This window comes from Cydia amplana, chromosome 26 (genome assembly GCF_948474715.1).
Source record: "Cydia amplana chromosome 26, ilCydAmpl1.1, whole genome shotgun sequence".
NCBI classification, from domain to species: Eukaryota; Metazoa; Arthropoda; class Insecta; order Lepidoptera; family Tortricidae; genus Cydia; species Cydia amplana.
Window position 1 is genome coordinate 2,536,951 of NC_086094.1, and position 26,494 is coordinate 2,563,444.

Consider the following 26,494-nt stretch of genomic DNA (forward strand, 5'->3'; position numbering starts at 1 on the left):
CGATCTTGACGCCTTTGACAAAAACTTTACAAAATACGTGGAAGAATAAAAATAAGACCCATAAGAAAAAAAAATCTTGTATAAAATTAGGCACACGTTCGGTGGGACATTTTTACATTGTATATGTAGGCATAAATATAACGTTAATCGGTAACATCATGTCATAGTCTTTATTCCTTCACTAAAACATAAATCATGCAACACATCCAACACAGCACAGACAGACACAGACACAATAATATATAAATGGATTGCTTACTTTAATGTTGGTGATCCCAAAAAGGCACGGTTTCATTTTCAAAAACACTTCAAAATAAATCACGGTAACCCTCATTTCGCTATGAAAGCAATACCCGCTGAAGCGACGGTAATACCGAAAAAACCATACCGGTATAAAACTGTAAAAACCGGTTTAAAAAAAGGAAAAAACAATCTCGAAGATCCCTTGTAAAAAAAATTACCTCTATAGCTGCCCAGGAGACCTATAGAAAAGTCTCTCATTCCATTATAAATATTTTTATTTTAACAAATCAAAATTGCATTTGTTTTGGCATGTTTTGATGTCTGGGTGCCTAGCCAAGATGCCAATCGTTCGCTCCCGTAGCGAACGATACAATAATGTATCACTCTTCCATATTAGGCGTTTAGCACACTGGATCCGATTCGCACGCCGCCCCGATGTTTGAGTGTGACAACGCTATGCGCGTATTATAGCGACGTCCCGCTCGCACATCGGAGCGACGAGGGAATCGGATCCAGAGTGCTAAGCGCCTTCAGAGACAGTTTCATTTCGTTCGCTAACGATTGGCATCATGGCTACGCACCCTGGGCAGCTAGAGGAAAACACACGTGGCAAGGAAGAATGCCCAATAAATTATAACTGTTCGCATAAGCGTAGCTTGGCACACTCAAACCGCAAATATTTTGTGCTACTAACTAATATAACAACCCGTGCGAGGCACTTGAGTCGGAGTAAAATAAAAATGTTATGAATTGGGTATTATCCTACTAGTCAAATCAGCTACTTTTTTAGAACTGTCAAAACGATTTGCTAATATGGAATTTATATGAAACATTACATCGTGACGTCACGGTCAACTCACCTACTTTTTATAATTCTATCCGATTTATTAAATAGAACTTGTGTTTAAAAATAACTCCTATCTGTGTTTTTCTAATAATTATCTGGTACTTTATTTCATGAATGGTGTAAAATAATTTATTTTAAATACTGTATAATACCCTATTGTGACTAATGTACGTGTATGTAGCTAAGGCTATCAACTAAACTGTAGGTCTAAAAAGCCGAAACATTCGGCCGCGCTGAAACTTACAAGGTTTATTATTTAGGTATATGAATAATATACCGGTATCAGGGACCGAATACCGGTATATTGATTAACCGGTATTTAATTCCGTTACCTATCTCGTTTGTTTATTTATATTTTTGTATTTAATTCAGCTAATCTGATCAATTATTATCCTTACCTAAATACTATTCTAGAATATCGAAGAAAAATTGAGTGCTATGTGATATTTTGATTTTTAGTTATACCGGGTTTTAATTTTCGGTAGTGTCCGACCAAAGTTTCGGTTTTGGCAGGGTTCGGTATATAAAGCAGCGTGTTTCGGCCGCCGTGGAAGCATGTAAACCTTGGGCGGAATACTAAGGGAGTGTTATGACTACACATCAGTAACTCGTGGCAATTAGGTAGCACTTGACAGTTTCTAACAGACTAGTGATAGTAGTGATGTGACAATGTTCTTCCTATACGAGTCGAGAAAAAGAAACCACTAAAAAAAAGGAATTAATTAAACTAATCTTTTAAGTGCTACCTAAATGCCACGAGTTACCGATGTGTAGTTATGACATGGACATTCATGTGGTTTATCATTACAAGTGGTGGGTGACCCAAACCCGCCTATACCGACAGCGCAAGACCTGGGACCAACCGGTTATCTCATCGCGCGGCGCGGCGTACAGCAGTGCGCGGCGCACGGCCTGAACGCTATTCACATGCACTGTTAGTGCTTGTAAATTGGGACCTAAGGTGAAACGTTTCCTCCCAAACATGTCGCGCGAGTGACTAAAATTATGCGAGTTAATATGACTCACGACAGTTTAAATTCAATTCTTACGTTACTCCGACTATAATTCACTCTGTCAGTATTTCTGTGTGCTATTTTTTTTTAATGTTTAAAAATATATAAAAAGAAAGCTAGGGAACTAGCTACCAAACACCCAGTGTACGTATTCACCTGGCAAAGTAATGTCTAAAGCTTTGGTTTCCTCGGAAAGCAGTGCCGTCATATAGCGGACGAAAAAAGACGGCCGTCTTTACGGTGACGACATGTGGAAAGTACCACGCCGTCATAACACACCGTCAGCCACCAAGGTCAAACGAAACGTATCCAGGAGAGAAAATGGACGACCTTGATTTAGCTTTAATAATTTTTATTAATCAAAAATAACAGATTTCTTCGTGGGCACAGAAATAAATACGGAAGTATTTTTGTGCTCCTCAAGTATCTATGGTTATATAATATCATTGTATATGACGGCACCGCTTTCCTAGGAAACGAGAACTAAGGGCTGAAAAAGTGTATAAATCGGTGCTGACAGTTGTGTAGTCTCTCCTCACACCACGTGTATGTGTATAAGTGTGGCACGCCACGTGTATGTGTATGTGTGTGGTACCTGCGGGTTGTCCTCCTCCTCCTCGGGCTCCTTGTATTTGCGGACCAGGTGCTCCTCGACGGGCTGGAACAGCAGCGCCGCCGCCCACACGTTCAGCATGATCCCGCCGAGGATCAGTACGGCCCCTCTGGAAACATACACATAAGGTTATAACTAGGCTAGGGCAGCCATTCTGCGCCCTGTAGCCCGGGCGTAAGAATACGGCTACGGCATCCCCTGCCTGTCGTAAAAGGCGACTAAAAGGGGTCCTTGGGGTCGGAAACGGTCGCAGCTAGGGACTGCGACTGCAAAAAGAGGGCACCCATAAAGGGGCACACCGCTAGGACGGCACTGGCGGGTTCATTGGAGATCCCAGAGCCGTCCGAAATGCGCCGAGGAGGACAACTGGGAGGTTTTTAGTCGGTGAAAGTCCGACATAACCTCCGCGCTGTCCCTGCGGTGCGGAGGTATCCATAACGGATTTTCCTCCCAATAAAAAAAAAAAAAAAAGGGCAGCCATTCTCAAAGTGTGTTCCGCGGAACCCTAGGGTTCCGCGACACCCCTGCAGGGGTTCCGCAAGAATTTAGAATAATAAAATAAGCATAATTATTATGCTTATTAACCCGTGAGTTCCCACGTGTGTGACGTCACCATAAGCGTTCTGGCTTAAAAAATACACTTCTAAAAACTATTGTTTTATTGTAGGGTTCCATCAAGTATTTCGCTTTCCAAAAGGGTTCCGTCAAAAAAAAAGATTGAGAACCGCTGGGCTAGGGAATGTAAACCGGTTTTTATTTGAATGAAATTTCGGTTAATTAAATCAAATTAACGTTCATTTCAAGCTCATGAACATAAAATAACCGGTGATAACCGGTTTTTAAATTCAATAAAAACCGGTTTACATGCCTTAGGTATAACAGTGGCTATGTGAGCTGATGACTTCGCAAACACGCACAGCTCTATGAATTTGAATTTAAACTAAACAAAGGTTGTCATATATTGCACAAAACATCGTTGTTGTGGCATGTTCCATCATCGCACCAACTAAATAAATCACTTTTAAAATGTGCGCTCACATCTAAATGTGTTTATTAGTTGCGATTAGGATTTGCAATTCAGAAATCTTAGAAACTGGCGCCAGACTACCAATCATAGTATTGGGTCATTTTAAGAATAGAAATTCATTCAATATGCAGACGTTGGTCAGGCCGCGCAGACGGTAGTGTGACGTCACACTCACAAGCACACTCACTTGTAGCCGTACGTCTCGAGCAGGTATCGCAGCACGGGCGGCAGTATGATGGAGCCGAACGCGGAGCCTGACATGCAGACGTTGGCGAGGCCGCGCAGACGGTAGTGTGACGTCACAATCACAAGCACACTCACTTGTAGCCGTACGTCTCGAGCAGGTATCGCAGCACGGGCGGCAGTATGATGGAGCCGAACGCGGAGCCTGACATGCAGACGTTGGCGAGGCCGCGCAGACGGTAGTGTGACGTCACACTCACAAGCACACTCACTTGTAGCCGTACGTCTCGAGCAGGTATCGCAGCACGGGCGGCAGTATGATGGAGCCGAACGCGGAGCCTGACATGCAGACGTTGGCGAGGCCGCGCAGACGGTAGTGTGACGTCACAATCACAAGCACACTCACTTGTAGCCATACGTCTCGAGCAGGTATCGCAGCACGGGCGGCAGTATGATGGAGCCGAACGCGGAGCCTGACATGCAGACGTTGGCGAGGCCGCGCAGACGGTAGTGTGACGTCACAATCACAAGCACACTCACTTGTAGCCATACGTCTCGAGCAGGTATCGCAGCACGGGCGGCAGTATGATGGAGCCGAACGCGGAGCCTGACATGCAGACGTTGGCGAGGCCGCGCAGACGGTAGTGTGACGTCACAATCACAAGCACACTCACTTGTAGCCATACGTCTCGAGCAGGTATCGCAGCACGGGCGGCAGTATGATGGAGCCGAACGCGGAGCCTGACATGCAGACGTTGGCGAGGCCGCGCAGACGGTAGTGTGACGTCACAATCACAAGCACACTCACTTGTAGCCATACGTCTCGAGCAGGTATCGCAGCACGGGCGGCAGTATGATGGAGCCGAACGCGGAGCCTGACATGCAGACGTTGGCGAGGCCGCGCAGACGGTAGTGTGACGTCACAATCACAAGCACACTCACTTGTAGCCATACGTCTCGAGCAGGTATCGCAGCACGGGCGGCAGTATGATGGAGCCGAACGCGGAGCCTGACATGCAGACGTTGGTCAGGCCGCGCAGACGGTAGTGTGACGTCACAATCACAAGCACACTCACTTGTAGCCATACGTCTCGAGCAGGTATCGCAGCACGGGCGGCAGTATGATGGAGCCGAACGCGGAGCCTGACATGCAGACGTTGGCGAGGCCGCGCAGACGGTAGTGTGACGTCACAATCACAAGCACACTCACTTGTAGCCATACGTCTCGAGCAGGTATCGCAGCACGGGCGGCAGTATGATGGAGCCGAACGCGGAGCCTGACATGCAGACGTTGGCGAGGCCGCGCAGACGGTAGTGTGACGTCACAATCACAAGCACACTCACTTGTAGCCGTACGTCTCGAGCAGGTATCGCAGCACGGGCGGCAGTATGATGGAGCCGAACGCGGAGCCTGACATGCAGACGTTGGCGAGGCCGCGCAGACGGTAGTGTGACGTCACAATCACAAGCACACTCACTTGTAGCCATACGTCTCGAGCAGGTATCGCAGCACGGGCGGCAGTATGATGGAGCCGAACGCGGAGCCTGACATGCAGATGCCGTTGGCGAGGCCGCGCAGACGCACGAAGTATGACGTCACGATGTAGACTGTCGGCGGGAAGGCGAGACCCGCGCCCGCGCCTACTAGCGCCCCGAAACTGTTAAAAAAAAAAGTAAAAAAAAACGCAGGTAAAAAAAGTGAGTTAGTATATCCAATTAATCTTGTTGTGCCTGAAAGTGTAAAAATAGTTTTTGATCAGCTTAAATTATTTCAAGTGTTTTAATTTAGGTTATAACGAAAACTAGATATAGAACTCTTTGCGCGAACTCGGATCTATACCTACGATTAGCGTACCTCGTAAGGTGCAAAATCCAGTTGGTTGTCACGCGCTCACGGACGCACGCCACCGTGCGCTTAAATATAGTTTGTCAAGGAACTGTCTCATTTCAAACATAGACGGAGAGAATCATACTATCTTTGTCTTACACTATAGTTCGTTTTTTTTAGCATTAGAAAGAACTTCGCAGAAGTAAGCTTCTGGTTCCAAATCCGGCACTTTAAGCGGTAATAATTTGAAGTAAATTATATGCATTGACCATGCTACATTAGATAATTCAATAATTATTAACAATTAAAGAGCCTGATAAAAACTGCACGCTTGCTTTTGTGGAGTTCTTTCTAATGCTAAAAAAAAAACAACTATAGTACTAGCACCCAAAAGGAAAGGATGAGTATAGTTTTTTTTGTTCTTATTTACTGCCAAATTGGTTTGACCAACAATAACACTCCTTTGGAAAGAAATAGTTCTCACCTGAAGTAAAGATAACTAATGTTGAAGGCCCAGCTGCTGAAAATCATGCCGAAGGCCGCGAAGGTCCCTCCGAGGAGGGTCACCGTCCGGTAAGACCATTTTACGGACAGGATGGAGGATAGGGGACCTGAAACGAGAAATATTAATTTAGTTATAAACTGAAACAGATGTCATACCTAACTAAAGAAAAAGTGACCGAGCCCTTCAGTGGCGAAGGTCGGATTCGAACCGGCGTTTTCAGCTATCGCCCTGGACATCTAGGTCCGTCACGGCGGCACCCGAGACCCGAGCCAGTTTCACCAGTATATAGTACATCTTTGAAAGACTTAAGGGAGCTTTTACTATTGCAACTGTAGACGTGGCTAGTGCTTCCGTGCTACCTGCACCAGGCCTGTAGAACTCTCCGCGCAAGCTCGGATTTATACCTACGAATTAGCGCACCTTATGAGGTGCAAAATCCAGTTGGTTGCCACACACGCTCACGGACGTACGCCACCGCGCGCTAAATAACACTCCTTGCAGTGTGGATGGATGTAAAAACAGTAACACACCACACGCATCAAGCGCACGTTACGATAATATAGTATGTTTTTGGTTAGTAGGTTAGCGTGGTATGGGGCATGTAATGAGGAGGGATAAATGCCATATAGGCAAAAGACTGTTAGCTGAAAAAAGCGCTGGTGGCCTAGCGGTAAGAGCGTGCGACTTGCAATCCGGAGGTCGCGGGTTCGAACCCCGGCTCGTACCAATGAGTTTTTCGGAACTTATGTACGAAATATCATTTGATATTTACCAGTCGCTTTTCGGTGAAGGAAAACATCGTGAGGAAACCGGACTAATCCCAATACGGGCCTAGTTTGCCCTCTGGGTTGGAAGGTCAGATGGCAGTCGCTTTCGTAAAAACTAGTGCCCACGCCAATTACTGGGATTAGTTGCCAAGCGGACCCCAGGCTCCCATGAGCCGTGGCAAAATGCCGGGATAACGCGAGGAAGATGATGAGGCAAAAGACTGTTAGGGATGAATGTTGACGGACGGAGAGCGGATGGTAGATCCAAAAAACGATGGATGGATTGTGTGAAAGAGGATATGAGAAAGAAAGGAGTGAGTGCTGAGGTGACGTAAGATAGAGGAGAATGGAAGAGAAAAACATGTTGTGCCAACCCTACATAACGTGGGATGAGGGCAGGAAGAAGAAGACTGTTTCTGGTATATTTTTTTTGTCTATTGCCAGTGTCAGGCGCGGCTCACTCCGCGATTTCGTCGTGTCGCTACAAGTACCTACAAACCAACCACACAAGTACAAGTAACCACAGCCGCATGGCCCACACCAATTTTGGTGTCTTGCCAGTTGCCGCGCTCCGCTACGGAACGGACACCTGCTCGCGCTTGCGCCACCTAGCGGTCATATCAGTCGTAATAGACGCGTTTTGTTAGATAGTGAATCTTCTGTACCTAGTTCTATTATTTATTCTGTGCCAGTGTTACCTAGACTGCTGTAGAGGAAGTAGCAGAGGGCGACTACTCCGCTGGAGGCGGAGGCGGACGCTTCGAACACGTCGTTGAACTCTACCAGCAGCACGCCGAAGGACTTGATCGTTCCCGGGATCAGGATGTTCACTAGCGTCGCACCTGGAAACGATTAAGGTTATGTAGAAGAAAAGTTTAAACTAGCGACCCACCCCGGCTTCGCACGGGTTAACACATTATACATAAACTTTGAATCACTCTATCTATTAAAAAAAACCGCATCAGAATCCGTTGCGTAGTTTTAAACCCTTCGGCCGTGTACGTAACCGACCTTTCGTAACTGGTAACGAAGGAAGAAAAAATGATCTTTGTACGATACTGGTTTCGAATAAAGATTATTTTTTCTTCGTACGTAACCATAGTTACGAGAGAAGAAATTTTCTATTTGAAATTACGAAAAAAGACTATCTATTCCTCATACGTAACTGAGTCAAAATGTTTTAATCATCATTGAGCGTAGGTAACATACTGATATGAAACCTCTTCAAACTCCTTACTGTTATAGACTAACTGTTATATCCATGAATAAGTTTCAAAAGAAGACTCTATATTCTGTATCCTCCTTGTGACCAGTTAGAACTTATTGACGGGATGACGAATAGGAACAGATTTTCAGTGTGACCAATAGCTACAAAATTACTATGTGACTTAATAGAACTAAATTTACTTGTGACGGGTTGAAACAAATATTGCTTTCGGCAGTATGACCGGTTAGAACAAAATTTTGGTGTGAAGAGTTGATCCTAAATCGGGAATACGATACTAAATTATGCCCTTAAACGGATCATTACATTATGCGCCAAGCAATTATTTTAATTCATTATACAGTTGCTAGTGTATTAGGTGCACCAAATTATAATTAAATGATAATATAGATCTATTAAGCCTTTCTTTGTAATTAACTAGCTTTTTCCCGCGGCTTCGCCGGCGTACTAAGACTACTAAAAAATGAGGTTTTCTCCAAACAAACTTTGAACCCCCATTTTACCCCCTTAGGGGGTGAATTTTGAAACATCCTTTCTTAGTGCACCCCTAGACCTTATAAGGAACCTACGTGCCAAATTTGGAATCTCTAGAACTAGCGGTTTGGGCTGTGCGTTCATATGTCAGTCAGTCAGTCAGTTTATTCTTTTAGGTATATATTTATATTGAAAATCGGCGATGGAATAATTAATGGTACAATCAGCATCAAAATAGTAGTCTACAAGTATAACTTTAAACTAAAGGTAAGGAAATGAAAAAAATTACATGTGTTATAATATGTACCTAATTAAAACGTAAAATTTCTAAGCAATGCCCCACAGACATATTAAATGGTGTTATACATACAAAAGAGCTAGTTAAGTCTAATCTTCAACTCAGGAATGTATCGATTAAGACGGTTTACAAAATTAGACATTTTACAACCAAGACCTGATGAAATTAAGTTGGTTTTGCTCACATAGTCGTTATGTAATCTAGTCCTTACTTAGTCTAGGCGAAGGATCGTATTAAGAAAATTAATTCTTACTATGTAACTGGTTACGAACCACCTTCGAAAGATGGTGACTGATTACGTACGAGAAAAAAATGATCTTTATTCGAAACCAGTATCATACAAAGATCATTTTTTCTTCCTTCGTTACCAGTTACGAAAGGTCGGTTACGTACACGGCCGAAGGGGTTTTAAAGATCTAAGCATACATAGTGAGATAGTGACAGATAGCAGGAAGCGACCTTGTTTTTATACTATGTAGTGATGCAGGTTACATTAGAAAATGGCAGGTAGGAAAATTACAGGGTCAACATCATACAATAACGCTTATTTTCTTTACTAAATTTTGATGGAGTCTTTACTTTGAGGCTCAATTCCTTTTGAGTTGAGCTTGAAGAGACATAAAATAGGACTCGGGATTTAAAAGACTCCGAAGTTTTTTTAGCGCAGAGTCTCGTAAAAATAAGTCGAGTATTCAAATCCCCCCAACACTAGCTGTAACGCTGGTGTACCTAGGATAACTAAGGCTGGACTTCATAGTATTTGTCCAGGAACCGATGGCTGTGAACTAGAGAAGACAGCCAGACAAGATCTGAACAAGGCAGACCGCTGATTCTGCTTAAGATTTAAGGGAGCCTTTTATGATATTGGACGCAAATGAGCGGAGGAATCGCCTGATGGTAAGCAATTACCGTGGCTCATGGACATCTGCACCACAAGAAGGTTTGCAAGTGCGATGACGACCTTTTCTTGAAGGTTTGAAGGTCGTATCAGTCTGGAAATACCGCGGCTGACAGATCATGCCACAGTTTAGCTGTGCGAGTGTCTTTGATCACTTTGAAGATCCTTAGGCTGAATTCTGCCGTATGGGTTGCTGCTGGTTGACCTACGAGAATGTACCATCTCCTAGCCCCGCTGCCGGCCCAATGGTGACTCGGCCACCGACCGTCGGTTCATCCTCTGACCGTCTAGCATGCGCTGCGTTCTAGCCACGATTGAAGTCGCGCAAGATGTATGGAGTATCGCGCGAGAACGCAACTTATGCTAGCAGGTCTGGTAGTGAATGGGTCGCTGCTGGTTTACCGACGAGAATGCACCATCTCCTAGCTCCTAGCCCCGCTGCCGGCCCGATGGTGACTCGGCCACCGACCGTCGGTTTATCCTCTGACCGTCTAGCATGAGCTGCGTTCTCGCCATGATTGAAGTCGCACAAGTATGGAGTATCGCGCGAGAATGCAACCCATGCTAGCAGGTCTGGTAGTGTATGGGTCGCTGCTGGTTTACCTACGAGAATGCACCATCCCCACTTCCCGTCGGGCGGGACCATCTCCCAGTCGCGTTCGGGCGCCGGCCCGATGGTGAACCGCCCGCCGCCGACCGTCGCAGACTCATCCTCTGGTAGTTTTACTGTGGACAAAGATGATGGCGCTTTAGAATATTGTATTTGACACATGTTGAATTTTATAACTAAATCTATCACAATATTGTGGAAATTAAAAAAATATATGGAAGTATTACAAAAATACAGCACCTGAAAGTTTCAAAATTTAATTATTTTATTTACTTCCAAAAACGAAATAAGTAAGGATACCATTCGATTCCTCACATTTTACCCAAAAAAAGATTGTATAGCAACTATATACATAAACGCAATATTTCACCGACAAAAACGCAATTTTCCTGTTTTGTTCATACTTCGTCAAGATGCGCTCTCAGTGACCTTGACGTCACGTTCACATATCAATTTGTTCAGGGCGTTTCGCGAGTGAAGTACGACTGTCGGACTTTGACTATGATTTCTGACTTTTGTATTGCTTTAATGCAATGGGTCCCATAGAGACATTTGATCCTAAAAACAAACTTGATTGATTGATAACATAAATGGAAATTTGTCATGTAGCCTATTGTGAGACGCGAATGTTTCATAAGTGCGTGCAATGCTCGCGAACTTTTTGTAACACGATCGGCTACGTCAGCCACTTGCGAGCACACCAGAGACAACAGCGGAGTTGAAGCAGTCGCCGTGGCCGAATCGGCCGTGGAGTCATTATCTAATTCTAATACCTTTAAACGAGCAATTCTTGTATAAATATACAAGATCAGACAATCTCGGAACCGGCTCTAACGATTTCGAAGAAATTTACTATATGGGGGTTTTCGGGGGCAAAAAATCGATCTAGCTAGATCTTATCTCTGGGAAAACGCGCATTTTTGAGTTTTCCGAGCAAAGCTCGGTCTCCCAGATACTTATTTGTTATTTTATTAGGTATACAGGCATCTCGTATACCCTAATATTTTTCTATTTTGACACCATCATGTGAGGTTTCTAGTATTTACAACGTGCATGTACCTATAGGGTTACCAGAATGAAATGTCAGGATCGCCTCCCACCTCCACTCCCTCTTAGTCGATTCGCAAATCAGGAATTTTGTCAGGAAATACCAAATTTGGATCTGGTAACCCTACGTGCAAGTACCTAGGTTATTACATATACTCAGCTGTGTTTGGGGCTGAAATATTTTAAATAGGTACAACTCTTTACCGTAGTAAAGAGTATCGTATTCTACAGCCGTATACACAACTGAGAAGGTATATGTAATTTGCGAATTACTCTGTTACCTCTTTTAAACCGCTGAACCGATTTAGATAAAATTTGGTATGAAGAAAGTTTTAGGCCCGGGAAAGGACATAGGGTAGTTTTTATTAACCTTTTTTATGGGTGTAGGGTCTAAAATCGTGTGTTCAATATCGTGCCGTACACAGCAGAAAAACTCGTTCTCGAATAAAAAAAAAGATGGCTATAAATTTGGTCATGATCATTTTCATACACAGACGAGCGAGGTTAATCATCGTCATCATAATCATCATTCCATGCAGACTTGTTGACATAAGTTTGAACATGATTTTATATAAATAAGTGTAAGGTTAGCAGAACGGTAAGGCGTCCTTCCAAACAGTTACGATACGCCAAACATTGCCATACACACTCGTATCTCTGTAACTACCCATTGTGTGTCCGGCCTTGGCTGAATTACTTACATACGGTTTAGCACACATGTGACACGGTTCTCATTGTAAGTTTTTTTTTCATGTTTGTACTTAGCATATTTTTTACCACACCAGCCCGTAGAGGCTCTTTTTATACTTACCTGAAAAACAAATGAGAAAGTTGCATTTTATCCACAAGAGAGGCAAAGTAATTTATTAAAATTTTTGAGTTGATTCCTGGTGTCCCCATGCAGTTTAACCCCTGGAGCGCCCCAGAATTACCGTAGTATCAAGTAGTATGGAACTCCTATACTAGTTACTAGCACACGTGTCTTGTTAGGGCGCTCCACGGGTTAAACATCAAATCTTAGACTTATGTTTGGTAAAAGGGTTTCCATTCCGCCCCCATTCTAGAAGCCCTAGAGAAGGGGGGAAGGGGCAAGTAGGCAAGTTAAATACAAATTTCGCATCATGTAAAGTACTTACACATATCTGAACTTTGTACAAATATCTGAACGAGCCTCTATTGACTATTGTGAAATTTGTGAAGTGTTAAAGTGTGTTCTGATATTTTTGAGGAACTCAGCCGCTCCGATATATCTGATGCTGACTGCAGTGAGTGCACAAGCACAAAGCGGCAACAAGTTACGTCCATTAGCTGAAGTGAGTCACTTCACATAAACAAAGAGGGTTTTGAAGCAATTTGATATCGTATTTTAAACAAAAGACGTGAACATAAGGTCGGGGAGTACCTAATGTTTTGTTATTTCTTTTAGGTATACATTCAGTAAAGTTTTGAGATGTGATTAGAGTTAGACCGAGGTAAGTCTGCAACGATTTTGATAGCACACGCAATGCATGTGTCATTTATCTATATACATAAACGTGAAAGACCTGACTGACTGACTTAAATCAACGCACAGCCCAAACCACTGGGACTAGAAAGTCCAAATTTGGCAAGTAGGTTCCTTATAAGGTCTAGGGGTCTACTAAGTAAGGATTTTTCAAAATTCATCCCCTAAAGGGGTAAAATGGGGGTCCAAAGTTTGTATGGGGAAAATATACTAATCCACGGGTGCGAAGTCGCGGGCAACAGCTAGTACGTTATAATTTCATATAAATTTGACGTTTAAAATACCACTTGCACATTAAATTTAAATAACATGCATTTTTTTTTTGGTTACATTACTTAATGATTATTAAACACAAAACTACATTGTCTTTGTCTCCAACACGTGTTTGGTTTGGTACCTATTCAAAACATATTATTAGAGCACGTTTTAATAGCCGTTGCGATGAACAATTAGCGAGTTATGGAACGTTCCAGTAACTCCAAATGGGCTGCAGTTAAATTATTAATAGCCCCTGGCGACGGGCCAGAGGGAACGTATTCTGTACACGGTTCCCGTTACAAAGTTCCCGTATAATTATGATCAGATCGTCTGGACACATATTTACTAGTTCACAAGTCGACAAACTATTGAAGAAAAGAGTCGTACGTATCGGGTTGATGTAGGAAAAATGGAACATTCTGACATTTCTGACAAAAGTCCGTACATGACCCTAGAAATCCTAACTTTTTTTATAAGCGAACTCGCGATTTGTCCCAACGACCTGACCTACCTACCTAACCTACAGCATATCCTTCCTTTTTCTCCACCCATATCCAAAATTCCAAACTAACAGCTAGTTTCTAGTAATTCGTTGAGGCTTCTAAAAAAACTTCCGGTCTCTCCAAATCCGCCCGCAATTCTGATAAAAGGCCAAAAATCCTGATAAGTTAGGGGAAATCCTAACCAAATAGCTTCATCCGTAGAAGAAATCATCAGTTATACGAGTAGGAATGTCATAAAGTCACAAAAGTATACATATATGTATTTGATACATAAATTAAATAAATAAATAAATGGAGTGGTCTTATTTCTCTAAACGTATTCTTTTTGGGTGTCTTGAAGAGGTCCTGGGAATCTTATCCATAGGTCTTTATCATAGGGAATGAAACCAAAGCTATTTCTAACCTTATTAGGTTAGTAATTGCTCGCCAGAATAACCCCGCGGAACGTACCCCGCCCACGCGCAGGACACGTGTCTCCGCCGACTAGCTTTTACGGGATTCAGGGGCACGATGTTCTCAATTTGAACGTTAGTTCCACAAATTGACTAAAAGTCTCACAGTAAGTTCAAGAAGGCTTGAGTGTTGGTGATAGTGTTGGTACTCAGACAACGATATATACAATATTCAAATACTTAAATACAGAAAACATCCATGACTCACTGACAAATATTTGTGCTCACACAAATAAATGCCGGGATTCGAACCCAGGACCGGCTTCATAGGCAGGGTCTTGATAAGGTATTGTCTGAAATGTGGTTATTTAAGTACTAGATATTGTATTTCTGGAAAAAAAACCGCGAGGCACCTATAGCATAGAGAAAAAAATACATAGAGTGCTCACTCCATACATCAGTTTTAGTACCAAAAAGACTATTAGCATCTAGCATCGAGTAGCGGAACTATCAGTACTGCTACTTGACAATAGATGTAGCACCGACCGGAAAGTCTTATGCTGTTGAGATAAGACTTTCCGGTCGGTGCTACATCTATTGTCAAATAGCAGTACTGATAGTTCCGCTACTCGATGCTAGATGTAGATACTGAAATTAATAGTCTGAACTGATGTATGGAGTGAGCACTCTTGTCTTACTTATTTCTCTATGCCTATAGTTATTTATGCACTTCGCCGACTAATGGACAACATAGCGTCGCGACGTCAGGTGGTAACACGCACCTGATTGTTTAATTCCTTCGTGATTTAAGCCGCTTGCCCCGTCTTGTCCGCCACCCCGTCTTGCCCCCCCTTCCCCTCTACTCTGGGGTCTGAACAGCGCAATGATCCTTGGCATCTCAAGTCCCAAACCTTCTACTATAAAATCACTGCGAAACTTTAACCGCCTGAGATAAATGGTAAACCTAGTTATTGTATTTCACCCACGACCGTTGTTTAGATATATCGCGTGATACTGAAGCGTTTTGCGTATCCTTGCTCTTACAGTTTCCTTTTTTTAATACCATCTTAGAGGAGTTTAGGTTTTATTCTTATTTGTATAAGGGATATAATGCGTTAAGCAGTTCTATTAGAGTATAGGCATTAATACGGACGTCATAAAGAATAACTGTACATGCAAGTGTAAAAATATGAGTATACAAATCATACTCAAAAATACGTCCCATATCTCTTATGTCTGCGAATTAAGAACTATGGGACGTATTTTTGAGTAAGTTGTCTACACCCATATTTTTACACTTGCTTGCTTGGTACCTAGTGTAGGTACCTATATGGAGATTTTCACGAGCTTGTATGGTGTTAGAATTAAAATATAACGGTTTTCAGGGAAAATATAATAAATATAACATTGATGTCTGATGTGCCATCGGAAATTTCCAAAATTGCGAAATTTCTATTAGAGAAGTTTCCGGAATCTTCTTATAATTTCGTATAGGAATCAAAATTTTCCAAAAAGAAAGTTTCCTTTGTTTCCTTAGGATATTTCTTTAAATTTCCGAGAACATCATCAAAAATCACGAAGTGTAAGTATAACTGAATGCTGTCATTGTGGTTCAATATGCCCCATCTAGGGTTAATTTGCACAACGGATCCGAAATGTATGGGAATATCCGGATCTGGATCCGGATCCGGATAATTTCATACATTTCGGATCCGGATTGCAAACCCTAGCCACACCACAATAGAATCTATCGTAAATATTTACCTAAGCAGTTATAGTTTTCCATAACCTCGAAATACAAAAAGTCATAAGTTCGCGGTTCGTTAGAACGCTCACGATACGGTCGAATATTAATTAACGTGACTAAATCAATCACGTGACTATTCTTTCATTTACGTAATAATTGATTTGCTTGTTCATTCATCAATCAAATGTATGAGGTATGTTTACGTCAGTCATTCTGTTCAGATTTACTGGAGCAATTTGTATGAGAAATGAGAAAGTTATTCGTATTTCGAACAACAAACAATTAAAAACTTAAACTTTAATTAAATCCAGAAATAAAATACAAAACACAAACTAGAAAATATATATTACCTACAAAAAAATACTTATATTGTGAGTAGTCAACAGCAGCAAGCCGGCAAGGTGTTCAAAATGATCTGCACTTAGCCATGCTAAGAACATTTTGAGCACCTCGCCAGCGCACAACGCAGCAATTAATACCTATATGTATGAATAAAAAGAGTGTTAGTGACGAATTGAATTAACTTCACGCTATAAGCATGTCAATTCGATAGTACAGCAGCGATAGTAGTAGCAACATTTTTTACCGATAACCGACAAACGTTACATACCTGTTCATAAACAAAAAAAGAACAATAATTCCATGTTTGTAGCTTTTTTTTCGAGAACGTTTTTTGAATATATTTATGAAATATTTTGCCCTAGAAGTGTGACATTCAAATACACACACCTGTACAAAGATGTTAAGACTTAACTTTGGAGATTTTAGACCATAGTGGGCTGAATTTACGGTACTTACGATATTATCAAAAAATCCAATCAGCCAGAGCCTCCAAGTTTGGAAACATCTCGAAAAGATTCCGTGTCTTTTTTAGCAAAACGCTGGATAATCCGTATATAAAAAGATACTCACTCTTCAACTTCTTGTATCTAGCTTTCTTTGTATTCATAATTGACAACTTTTAACACTTAACACTAATTATTTAAACTATTACGTGATATTTGATATAACATGCTTGACTTTTACAGGGATGACTATTCGATCTGTCAACTAGAAATGGATGACTACCGTACATTCCTTATGCAAAAAAAAGAGGGTAGATTTTGCAGCAATGGTAATTGACATATGAGAAGTGTATTTTCTAAAATGTTTTCCGAAGATTGTATTTTATTTTCAACATATAGTTGGTCAAACCAGATTGTCAGTAAATAAGAACAAAAAAAACTATACTCATGCTTTTCTTTTGGGTGCTAGTACTAGTGTAAGACAAAGAGTATGATTCACTATTTCACTCTGGCTATGTTTGAAATGAGACAGTTCTTTGACAAACTATAAATTCGACATATTTATAGGTGAACCAGGATCTATTGAGGGTGCGCCATGTTGCGGAATTTCACTGGAACTAATTTTTTCATACTACACTGAATTGTCACCCTATACATGAGAATAACAGCGCCCTCTTGACAATTATCATATATTACTGGTCAGGCTATAATACAATAAACATCTTGAAGTATGCATAAGGTAAGTATAAATACAGGTTGGAAACTGTCGAATGTTTGTGTATGGTTTGTGTACTCGTAGATGTCGCCAGCATAGGTTTTATCTGTCTCTAGTTTTGTTATACAAAATTATCCAGCCCATAAAATTAAAAAAAAAAACATTGACAGGTAAAACCTATACTGGCGCCATATGTAAAATACTTCACCGGGCTAAATAACCCCACGTGAACAAAATGAGATTCCGCTGTGCCTTAGCTCTCTTCTATACAGAATAGAGATGATTCTCACCTTTCTTGGAGCTCTTCACCGACACCAACCCATCCTCCTGCGGTACCACCGTCACCCTGTTCTTTTCCAAAAGTTTCTCAGCCTCGTCTGCCTCCACCACCGTCTTCACTGCCGTCGCCATCTTGTTTCTACGAGTTTACAAAATGGCCGCCGCTCATGCCGCGTTGTCAATGGAATGTTATTGTAGGTATAATTCTACATAGCATGTAGTGTATATTGTATATCAGTCTTCTGTTTGGCTGGCGTTGGTAATTCTGAAAGAATAGAAAGTTGTGTTACTAATTTTGATACTATAACAGGTTTGCCAAAATATATATTGACGTGCTACTAGTTAGAGAAGGACAGCATGTTTAGCTGTTCGCATTCGGTTTTACTATAGAAAGTGAGAGAGAGTATGTGAGTTAGGTAGTGAGTGAGTGGCTATCTTAAATATCGTTGGGCAGATAGAGTGGAGGCAGATCTCCGTGGGCTTGACGTCGTCGAAAGCTGGCGTGGTGCCGCTCTGGAACGAGCAAAAGTGGCGTGCTCTTGTGTTGGAGGCCAAGACTCATTTTGGGTCATCGCGCCAGCCTAATATTAGTAAGTAGACACTTACTTCAAGGACTACCTTGGTAGACAGTAAGACTTCTGTATGAGTTACTATTATGTATTATGTAATGTGCTTTGGATTGAGAAAGAATATTGTCGAGCGTTTCTTTTATTTTTTGCCATTTTTGTATATTGTGACCTTTTTTGCCACTTTTGTGTTATTTCTAGTCAGGATCGCGACTATCGCGAGCCCTTTTCATCCCTATAGGAGAAAAAACTGTCCTAAAATGTCCATACATTTTTCAAACTTTCCTTTTTGTTACCGCCATACAAAGTATATGGGGAAATGGTAACACAATAGGAAAAAAACACTGGGACATTTTTTTATCCCATTAGGATCGAAAGAGCTCGTGATTCTGAGTAGAAATAACACAAAAGTGGCAAAAAAGGTCAAACTATATAAAAATGGCAACAAATAAAAAAAAACGCTCTGTCACTATTATTACAAGTTACAACAATAACGTCAGTGATTTATAGTAGTTTATGCAACAGTGATATAATAAGGGTCGAGTTTTGTAAAAAAAGACCCGAGAATTTTAAGAACCAATTATGAGCTGTTGCATACATTACTTTTTCTATGACAGCTGCAATTATTAAAAAAAAAAGAGATTATTAAAAAAAAAGAGTTATTATTAAAAAAAAAGAGTTATTATTTAAAAAAAATTGAGTTATTATTTAAAAAAAAAAAGAGTTATTATTGTAAATGAAAACATACCTCTTTCAATCAAGATGATCGGAACTTGTATCTTTAAAAAAAATAAAGCAGTTGTATTATACTCATAAGATGACTGCTAGCAGTCATCTTATGAGCCTATAGACAAAGCATTCAAATGACATTGCTTTAGATATCACTGTCAGTCATTTAATTGACACATTTAAGTGCTGGAGTAGAAAAAAGTAATTAAAACTTCATTGATTAAACGAAAATCGTGATACACATTCTCACAGCATGAGTGGCATGTTTAGGTTGCTATACACTCAATTAAACGATCACGTTACAAATGCCAACTGTTTGTCAGTAGTTCTTTGCTAAACCTAAAAAGGTGTAACCATATGTGAACTGTAGTGACATACGGCCTTTTTGAGTTTGCCTGCAGAATTGAAGCCGGCCTAATCGTTTCAGGGAATGGGCGGGCGCGGCGACCGCTGTGTTTACATGTATTACACCTATCACCTTTTAATGGTGTACGATAACTCCTTCTTCCTCGCGTTGTCCCGGCATTTTGCCACGGCTCGTGGGAGCCTGGGGTCCGCTTGGCAACTAATCCCAGTAATTGGCGTGGGCACTAGTTTTACGAAAGCGACTACCATCTGACCTTTCAACCCAGAGGGTAAACTAGGCCCGTATTGGGATTAGTCCGGTTTCCTCACGATGTTTTCCTTCACCGAAAAGCGCGCGACTGGTAAATATCAAATGATATTTCGTACATAAGTTCCGAAAAACTCATTGGTACGAGCCGGGGTTCGAACCCGCGACCTCCGGATTGCAAGTCGCACGCTCTTACCGCTAGGCCACCAGCGCTTCTTGTCCACATAGTGTACATACCACATGGTGTACGATAACATTGCATTTATAGTTCGTTCTTTGTTTCGTCTGGCCCAGTGGTCACAAAGCGCAAATCAGACTTTTTGGCTCGAGGCCCACGCTGCCGCTGGATTCTGGTGTGCACCAAAAGGTTTAAGTCATAATGTATTGTTTGCCCGCATTTTCGTTAGTCATAATTCATTTGGTTCAGAAACGCGTCACTTTTCAGGATTGTCATAAAACAAACCTAACCTAACCCCACCTATTTATTCGCTAGGTGCACGACTGATGCTGCCCTCATTTTGGCGGACTTTCTACGTTTAATCTTATGGAGTAAAATTAGTTCAAGCGGCTGCCGCTAGTACTAATGGCGGACATTCCATAAGATTACCTGTGTTTGTGACGATCAGCGCCACTTCCCCCTCCACCGACTTCGCACCTTGCCAATAGGATAAACTTACGAAAGTCCTGAAAAGTTAACGGTTTCAGTTTTATGACTTATGATAATATGACAAACAATACATTATGACTTAAAACTTTATGGGAATTAAAGGGACCCCACCAGCCTTCGGCTCTCGCACTTTCTACCACGGACCGGATTAGCCGTAGTTGCGTGTTTAGACTCAGACCAAGCAAACCAAAAATTTGTTACTGTATTTAATTTTGGGACAGACGGTGGTTGGTTTTGTCCAAGTTGACAATCTTTGTTCGAAGTTAGTCAGTAAGCTAGTACAGTTAGTAGTTTTAAGATCATATTGTATGCTCGAAATGGGCAACAGTTGATTCAATATCTCCTGTATATGATATCTTATGTCGGTACACAATTAACAATGAATAAATACTTTACTTTACTTCACTTTGATCTAGTACCTAGCAGAAATACTCCACGATTTATTTTTAGGTTCAGCTTACTTTACTAAGCCGTTATCAAGGTAAGTAAGTGTTGGTACGTGAGTAGGTTTCTATTTGTTTGCGACTTTAGTTAAACCGCTAAAAGCCTTAAAGCCGTAAAGCCTGTAACTGGATAAGATTAAACCGAAAATATTCCTCGCTTTTTACTTTTATTACAGTTTTGTATGTGACATGTGTAATGTATGTTCAAGTACTTTTTGCTTAATTTTTAGGGTTCCGTACCCAAAGAGTAAAAACGGGACCTTTATTACGAAGAGTTCACTATACGTCTGTCTGCCTGTGTGTCACCAGGCTGTATCTCATGAACCGTGATAGCTACATTAAGCTAACACTTGAGCATTCTTGCTATGGACACAGCCTATGATAGTCACGACACCTTTAAGAATTCTTGGCGTGAAAAAGAACTTGAAAGAACGAACCAACCATATGAGACCAACTTGGTTCGTGGAAACAGTGGCTCAGCTCGAACTGTGGCTCACTCGCCCAAATATCGCCTCTGTTGATATTAGGTTGAGTGAGCCACTGTACCCGGCCTTTTTCTACCGAGCCACTGCTCCCCCCTTGACCCTAAGTGTGATAACGTTGGGAAAAAATGTGTTTAAATAGCTAACAAAATATTGATTAATATACAAAGATGACACTAGTTCGTCTATAAATAATATTGAAAACTAAGCCAATCTATGAATAAACTAAATAAAACTATAAATAGCCTCTGTACCGAAGACGCTGGCAGCATTTCACTTGAATTGTTAATCGAGAAGACACGAATGGAATTCATTCCCGTCGTCTGTATCCCAAAAATACGATTTGGATTCTTTCAATTCAACACAGGGGTGTCCCTAAAACCAACGCCAAGACTTAAAGGGCTTATAGAACAGCCGATGGGAGATGGGAGCTTAAGCAAGTTTTCGAGCTACTCCCGAGTTTTCCGACCGTCTAGAGGTGTCTAATCGCTTCACGATCTCTAGCTTAAAAAAATAACGGAGGTCGTAAAGGGATAGTCGGAACCGCAAATCGATTTGCGACCGTGCGCCGTGAAATCAATTATAAACGCCGCTGATTGGCTCTCAGCCTTGCACACTTCCTTTTGTTTCTTGTTGATATCCATACTGATGCTATGGCATCTATACTCGGGCAAACTTTTCTCAGTAGAATAAGTTTTTGGCAAAAATTTCATTTTTGGTACAAGCTTTTATTGCTGACTACACTTCTCTTTCCACAGGCAACTAATACTCAATAATACTCATCGAGACAATTCTAAAAAACCCCAAACACAATTAGGTTTTGTTTTAACACAGATTTCCTATGGCCACCTCCTGTCTCCATCATCAAATCAGCTCAATGGTACCATAATATTGCATTGTTACCCGACTTACACACACCGTATGCAAATTTTCAGCTTCATCGGAAACCGGGAAGTGGGTCAAATTTTACTTGCAAGATTTGACCCTAACAAACATAGGTACATTGCAAGTTAAATAAAAGCTTGTAATAAAAGGCGCCAATTCATATTATATATTTTTTTTTTCAATTTGCCGCCTTTTTTCTATACTTACCTAAACACGCAATATTTCTTATTAAGCACTAATATTTCTAATAGCGGAATAATTCATGACAACAGCAGATGACGTGTGCTTAATAAAGGCATTGTATTACGCGTTGTCACGCAAGTAATTATTGTCAGAGGAATTTAATGACATGTTATATGACATGTCATGTCAAGGGCGTTCGTGGGCCATTTTATTTAAAGTTGTCCCCTACACTTTTTTTTAATTTGTGAATTTCTATGTTATTTCTTTCTACTCAGAATCACGAGCTCTTTGTATCCTACTAGGAGAAAAAAGTGTTCCAAGGTTTTTTCCCATTCCGTTACCCTTTTTCATAGACTTTGTATGGTGGTCACGGAATGGAAAGATCGAAAAATGTATGGACATTTTGGGACACTTTTTTTCTCCTATTAGGATCAAAAGAGCTCATGATTCTGAGTAGAAATAACATAAAAAAATCCCAATTTTGAAAAAAAAAGTGTAGGCGACAACTTTAAATAAAATGGCCCTCGTGAAGATAGGTATCGACACCAGAGTTGAGGTCTCAGAACACAACGTGTCATGTGATGATAGCTATGTTTTGAAATGAGAGTTCCTTTTTAGTACCGGCAAAAAATTTATATACGCACATATCATAAAACCTCTATTATGATACGTTCAAATACCGCAAATTACGGCCTGCATAAATAAAGATAAACTGTTTAGTTACAAGAAATTTCTATACAGTGAAGTAGGTGTTAAAACTTTTCCGGAATTATGTTAAATGGCATTAAATCTATGATCTAGTTCTTAAGCTACTGAATGAAATCTTTTTATACAAAACTAGCAACCCGCCCCGGCTTCGCACGGGTTAACAAATTATACATAAACCTTCCTCTTGAATCGCTCTATCTATTAAAAAGCGGCCAAGTGCGAGTCGGACTCGCCCATGAAGGGTTCCGTATTCAGGGGATTTATGACGTATTAAAAAAAACTACTTACTAGATATCGTTCAAACCAATTTTCGGTGGAAGTTTGCATGGTAATGTACATCATATATTTTTTTTAGTTTTATCATTCTCTTATTTTAGAAGTTACAGGGGGGGGGGACACATTTTACCACTTTGGAAGTGTCTCTCGCGCAAACTATTCAGTTTAGAAAAAAATGATATTAGAAACCTCAATATCATTTTTGAAGACCTATCCATAGATACCCCACACGTATGGGTTTGATGAAAAAAAAATTTTTGAGTTTCAGTTCACAGTATGGGGAACCCCCAAAATTTATTGTTTTTGTTTTTCTATTTTTGTGTGTAAATCTTAATGCGGTTCACAGAATACATCTACTTACCAAGTTTCAACAGTATAGTTCTTGTAGTTTCAGAAAAAAGTGTCTGTGACATACGGACGGACAGACAGACGGACAGACGGACGGACAGACAGACAGACATGACGAATCTATAAGGGTTCCGTTTTTTGCCATTTGGCTACGGAACCCTAAAAAACCGCATTAAATCCGATGCGAGTTTTAAAGATCTAAGCATACATACAGACAGACAGACAGGGAAGCGACTTTGTTTTATACTATGTAGTGATATACAAATGTGCGTACTTGGACAGATAATGGTTAATTTACCAAGAAACTCCATCTTATATACTATCCAAATGACATAGGTACCTATACCTACCTTAGAGATGGTTGGCATCTGATTTGCAAAAAAAAAATCACTACGCGGAGGTGTACTGTTAAAAAAAAGATTAGCATTAAACAACGCAATGAACGCGCTACGCATAAACATGTAAGGTGAGCTAAAATTACAGCATTCAATGACCTCCAGGAGGTCTATTCGTATATTTTTAGGGTTCCGTAGCCAAATGGCAAAAAACGGAACCCTTATAGATTCGTCATGTCTGTCTGTCTGTCTGTCCGTCTGTCCGTCTGTCTGTCCGTCCGTATGTCACAGCCACTTTTCTCCGAAACTATAAGAACTATACTGTTGAAACTTGGTAAGTAGATGTATTCTGTGAACCGCATTAAGATTTTCACACAAAAATAGAAAAAAAAAACAATAAATTTTTGGGGTTCCCCATACTTCGAACTGAAACTCAAAAATTTTTTTTTCATCAAACCCATACGTGTGGGGTATCTATGGATAGGTCTTCAAAAATGATATTGAGGTTTCTAATATCATTTTTTTCTAAACTGAATAGTTTGCGCGGGAGACACTTCCAAAGTGGTAAAATGTGTCCCCCCCCCCCCCTGTAACTTCTAAAATAAGAGAATGATAAAACTAAAAGAAATATATGATGTACATTACCATGTAAACTTCCACCGAAAATTGGTTTGAACGAGATCTAATAAGTAGTTTTTTTTTATACGTCATAAATCGCCTAAATACGGAACCCTTCATGGGCGAGTCCGACTCGCACTTGGCCGCTTTTTTATATGTGTGGTGGTCAAATATTGAGAGTTTAAACTTCGGATGTGCTGGATAGAGCAGAAAAAAAACGTTCTCGATAAAATTTAAAACTTTTATAAACATTTTTTTAGGTGACTTAAAATTCGGTCGGGATCGCGCACCTAAAGCCACGAGCGAGAAACTGCAAATGTAAAACTACTTATCAAAACAAATTGGATTCAAAAAGTTTTAACATGCCTCGAGAGGGGTTACCTGGTTACTGAGACACACACAAATCTGACCTCAGAATATACTTCGTTTTTTTTAGCATTAGAAATTTGGTAAACAATCTTGATGTGTTTTTTAATTGAAAAACACATTTTAAAAATAAGTTACGGTAAATATGTAACAATTATGAATATAATACGATCTTTTATAGTCTTCTGCTTTCATAAGTAATAGTTATTGATTTTTAAAAAGTGTTTTTCAATTAAAAAACATGTCAAAATCGCTTGCCTTCTTTCAAGTTCTTTCTAATGCTAAAAAAACGAACTATAGTTTGAATCGTGTACCTTTATTGATTTCGGACTTAGTGCTTCGACAAAATGTGTGAGCGAAAAGGGGCGCAGTCACAAAACCGGCCAAGTGCGAGTCGGACTCGTGTTCCAAGGGTTCCGTACATTAAATCCGACTCACGCTTGACTGCACATTTCAAATAGGTTTTCCTGTCATCTATAGCAGGGATGTTGAGGATGCCGATTTTTTGACATCCGCGGATGCGGATGCGGATTTTTAAAGGCTCACATCAGCGGATGCGGATGCGGATGTCAAGATAGATACATAAAAAACGTCAAATATTACATTTTAGTAATTTTTATTTCAAAAAACCGATCAAGTGCGAGTCGGACTCGCGTTCCAAGGGTTCGGTACATTAAGTCCCACTCACGCTTGACTGCTAATTTCTAATAGGTTTTTTGGCTAATGACTAAATTACCTAGCAGTTTAGCACTTACGCCGATGCTAAGACGTTCCTGTACCGACCTGTTCCACATCCGCATCCGCATTAAATCCGCATCGATTTTATGCGGATGCGGATGCAGATGCGGATGTTGAAAACAATGCGGAAGTTCCGCGGTTGCGGATGCGGATATTCGCAACATCCCTGATCTATAGGTAAAGAGCTATTTTGTGTATTTTTTTTCAAAATTTTAGACCCAGTAGTTCCGGAGATAAAGGAGGGCTTAGTTATTACAACTGATAATGTCTGCTACTTGACGTTAGATGTCGACTACGAAATAACTCGCGTTTTGGTAAGAAAACTGATGTATGGAGTTACCACTCTTTCTTTACTTATATTTATCTATGATTGATTGGTGAAAACCGCATGAAAATCCGTAGTTTTCGAGTTTATCGCGAACATACATACACAATTACTTACACAGAACCAGACAGACTAGACGGGGGACTTCACTACATAGTATATAAAACAAAGTCACTTCTCGCTGTCTGTCCCTATGTATGCTTAGATCTTTAAAACTACGCAACGGATTTTGAAGCGGGTTTTTTTTAATAGATAGTGATTCAAGAGGAAGGTTTAGTATAATTTGTTAACCCGTGCGAAGCCGGGGCGGGTCGCTAGTTGTTTTATAAGGTGTAGTGATATCATAGTGACAGATGATGAACCCAGTTGTTAAATATACATATTTTATTCACGATAACGCAGAGCATTGACTTTGACTTGTTTTTTTGATAAGGAAAACGCCAGGGTTTTT

The 26,494-nt window shown here is 40.7% G+C and overlaps 1 protein-coding gene across 2 annotated transcripts in view; it reads right to left on the reverse strand.

The window, feature by feature from the left end:
* The window catches only part of LOC134660131 (monocarboxylate transporter 13-like), a 31,851-nt gene extending 13,795 nt beyond the window's left edge, over nucleotides 1-18,056 (reverse strand). For both annotated transcript variants that reach the window (XM_063515840.1, XM_063515841.1), the window contains exons 1-6: nucleotides 17,773-18,056; nucleotides 10,525-10,647; nucleotides 7,725-7,868; nucleotides 6,239-6,365; nucleotides 5,405-5,584; nucleotides 2,699-2,825 (exon numbers count right to left, since the gene is read on the reverse strand). In XM_063515840.1, the coding sequence (XP_063371910.1) occupies nucleotides 2,699-2,825; nucleotides 5,405-5,584; nucleotides 6,239-6,365; nucleotides 7,725-7,868; nucleotides 10,525-10,647; nucleotides 17,773-17,893 (822 nt within the window). In that variant the 5' untranslated portion in view covers nucleotides 17,894-18,056. The remainder of the gene's footprint in view (nucleotides 1-2,698; nucleotides 2,826-5,404; nucleotides 5,585-6,238; nucleotides 6,366-7,724; nucleotides 7,869-10,524; nucleotides 10,648-17,772) is intronic.
* Nucleotides 18,057-26,494: the final 8,438 nt, after the last annotated feature.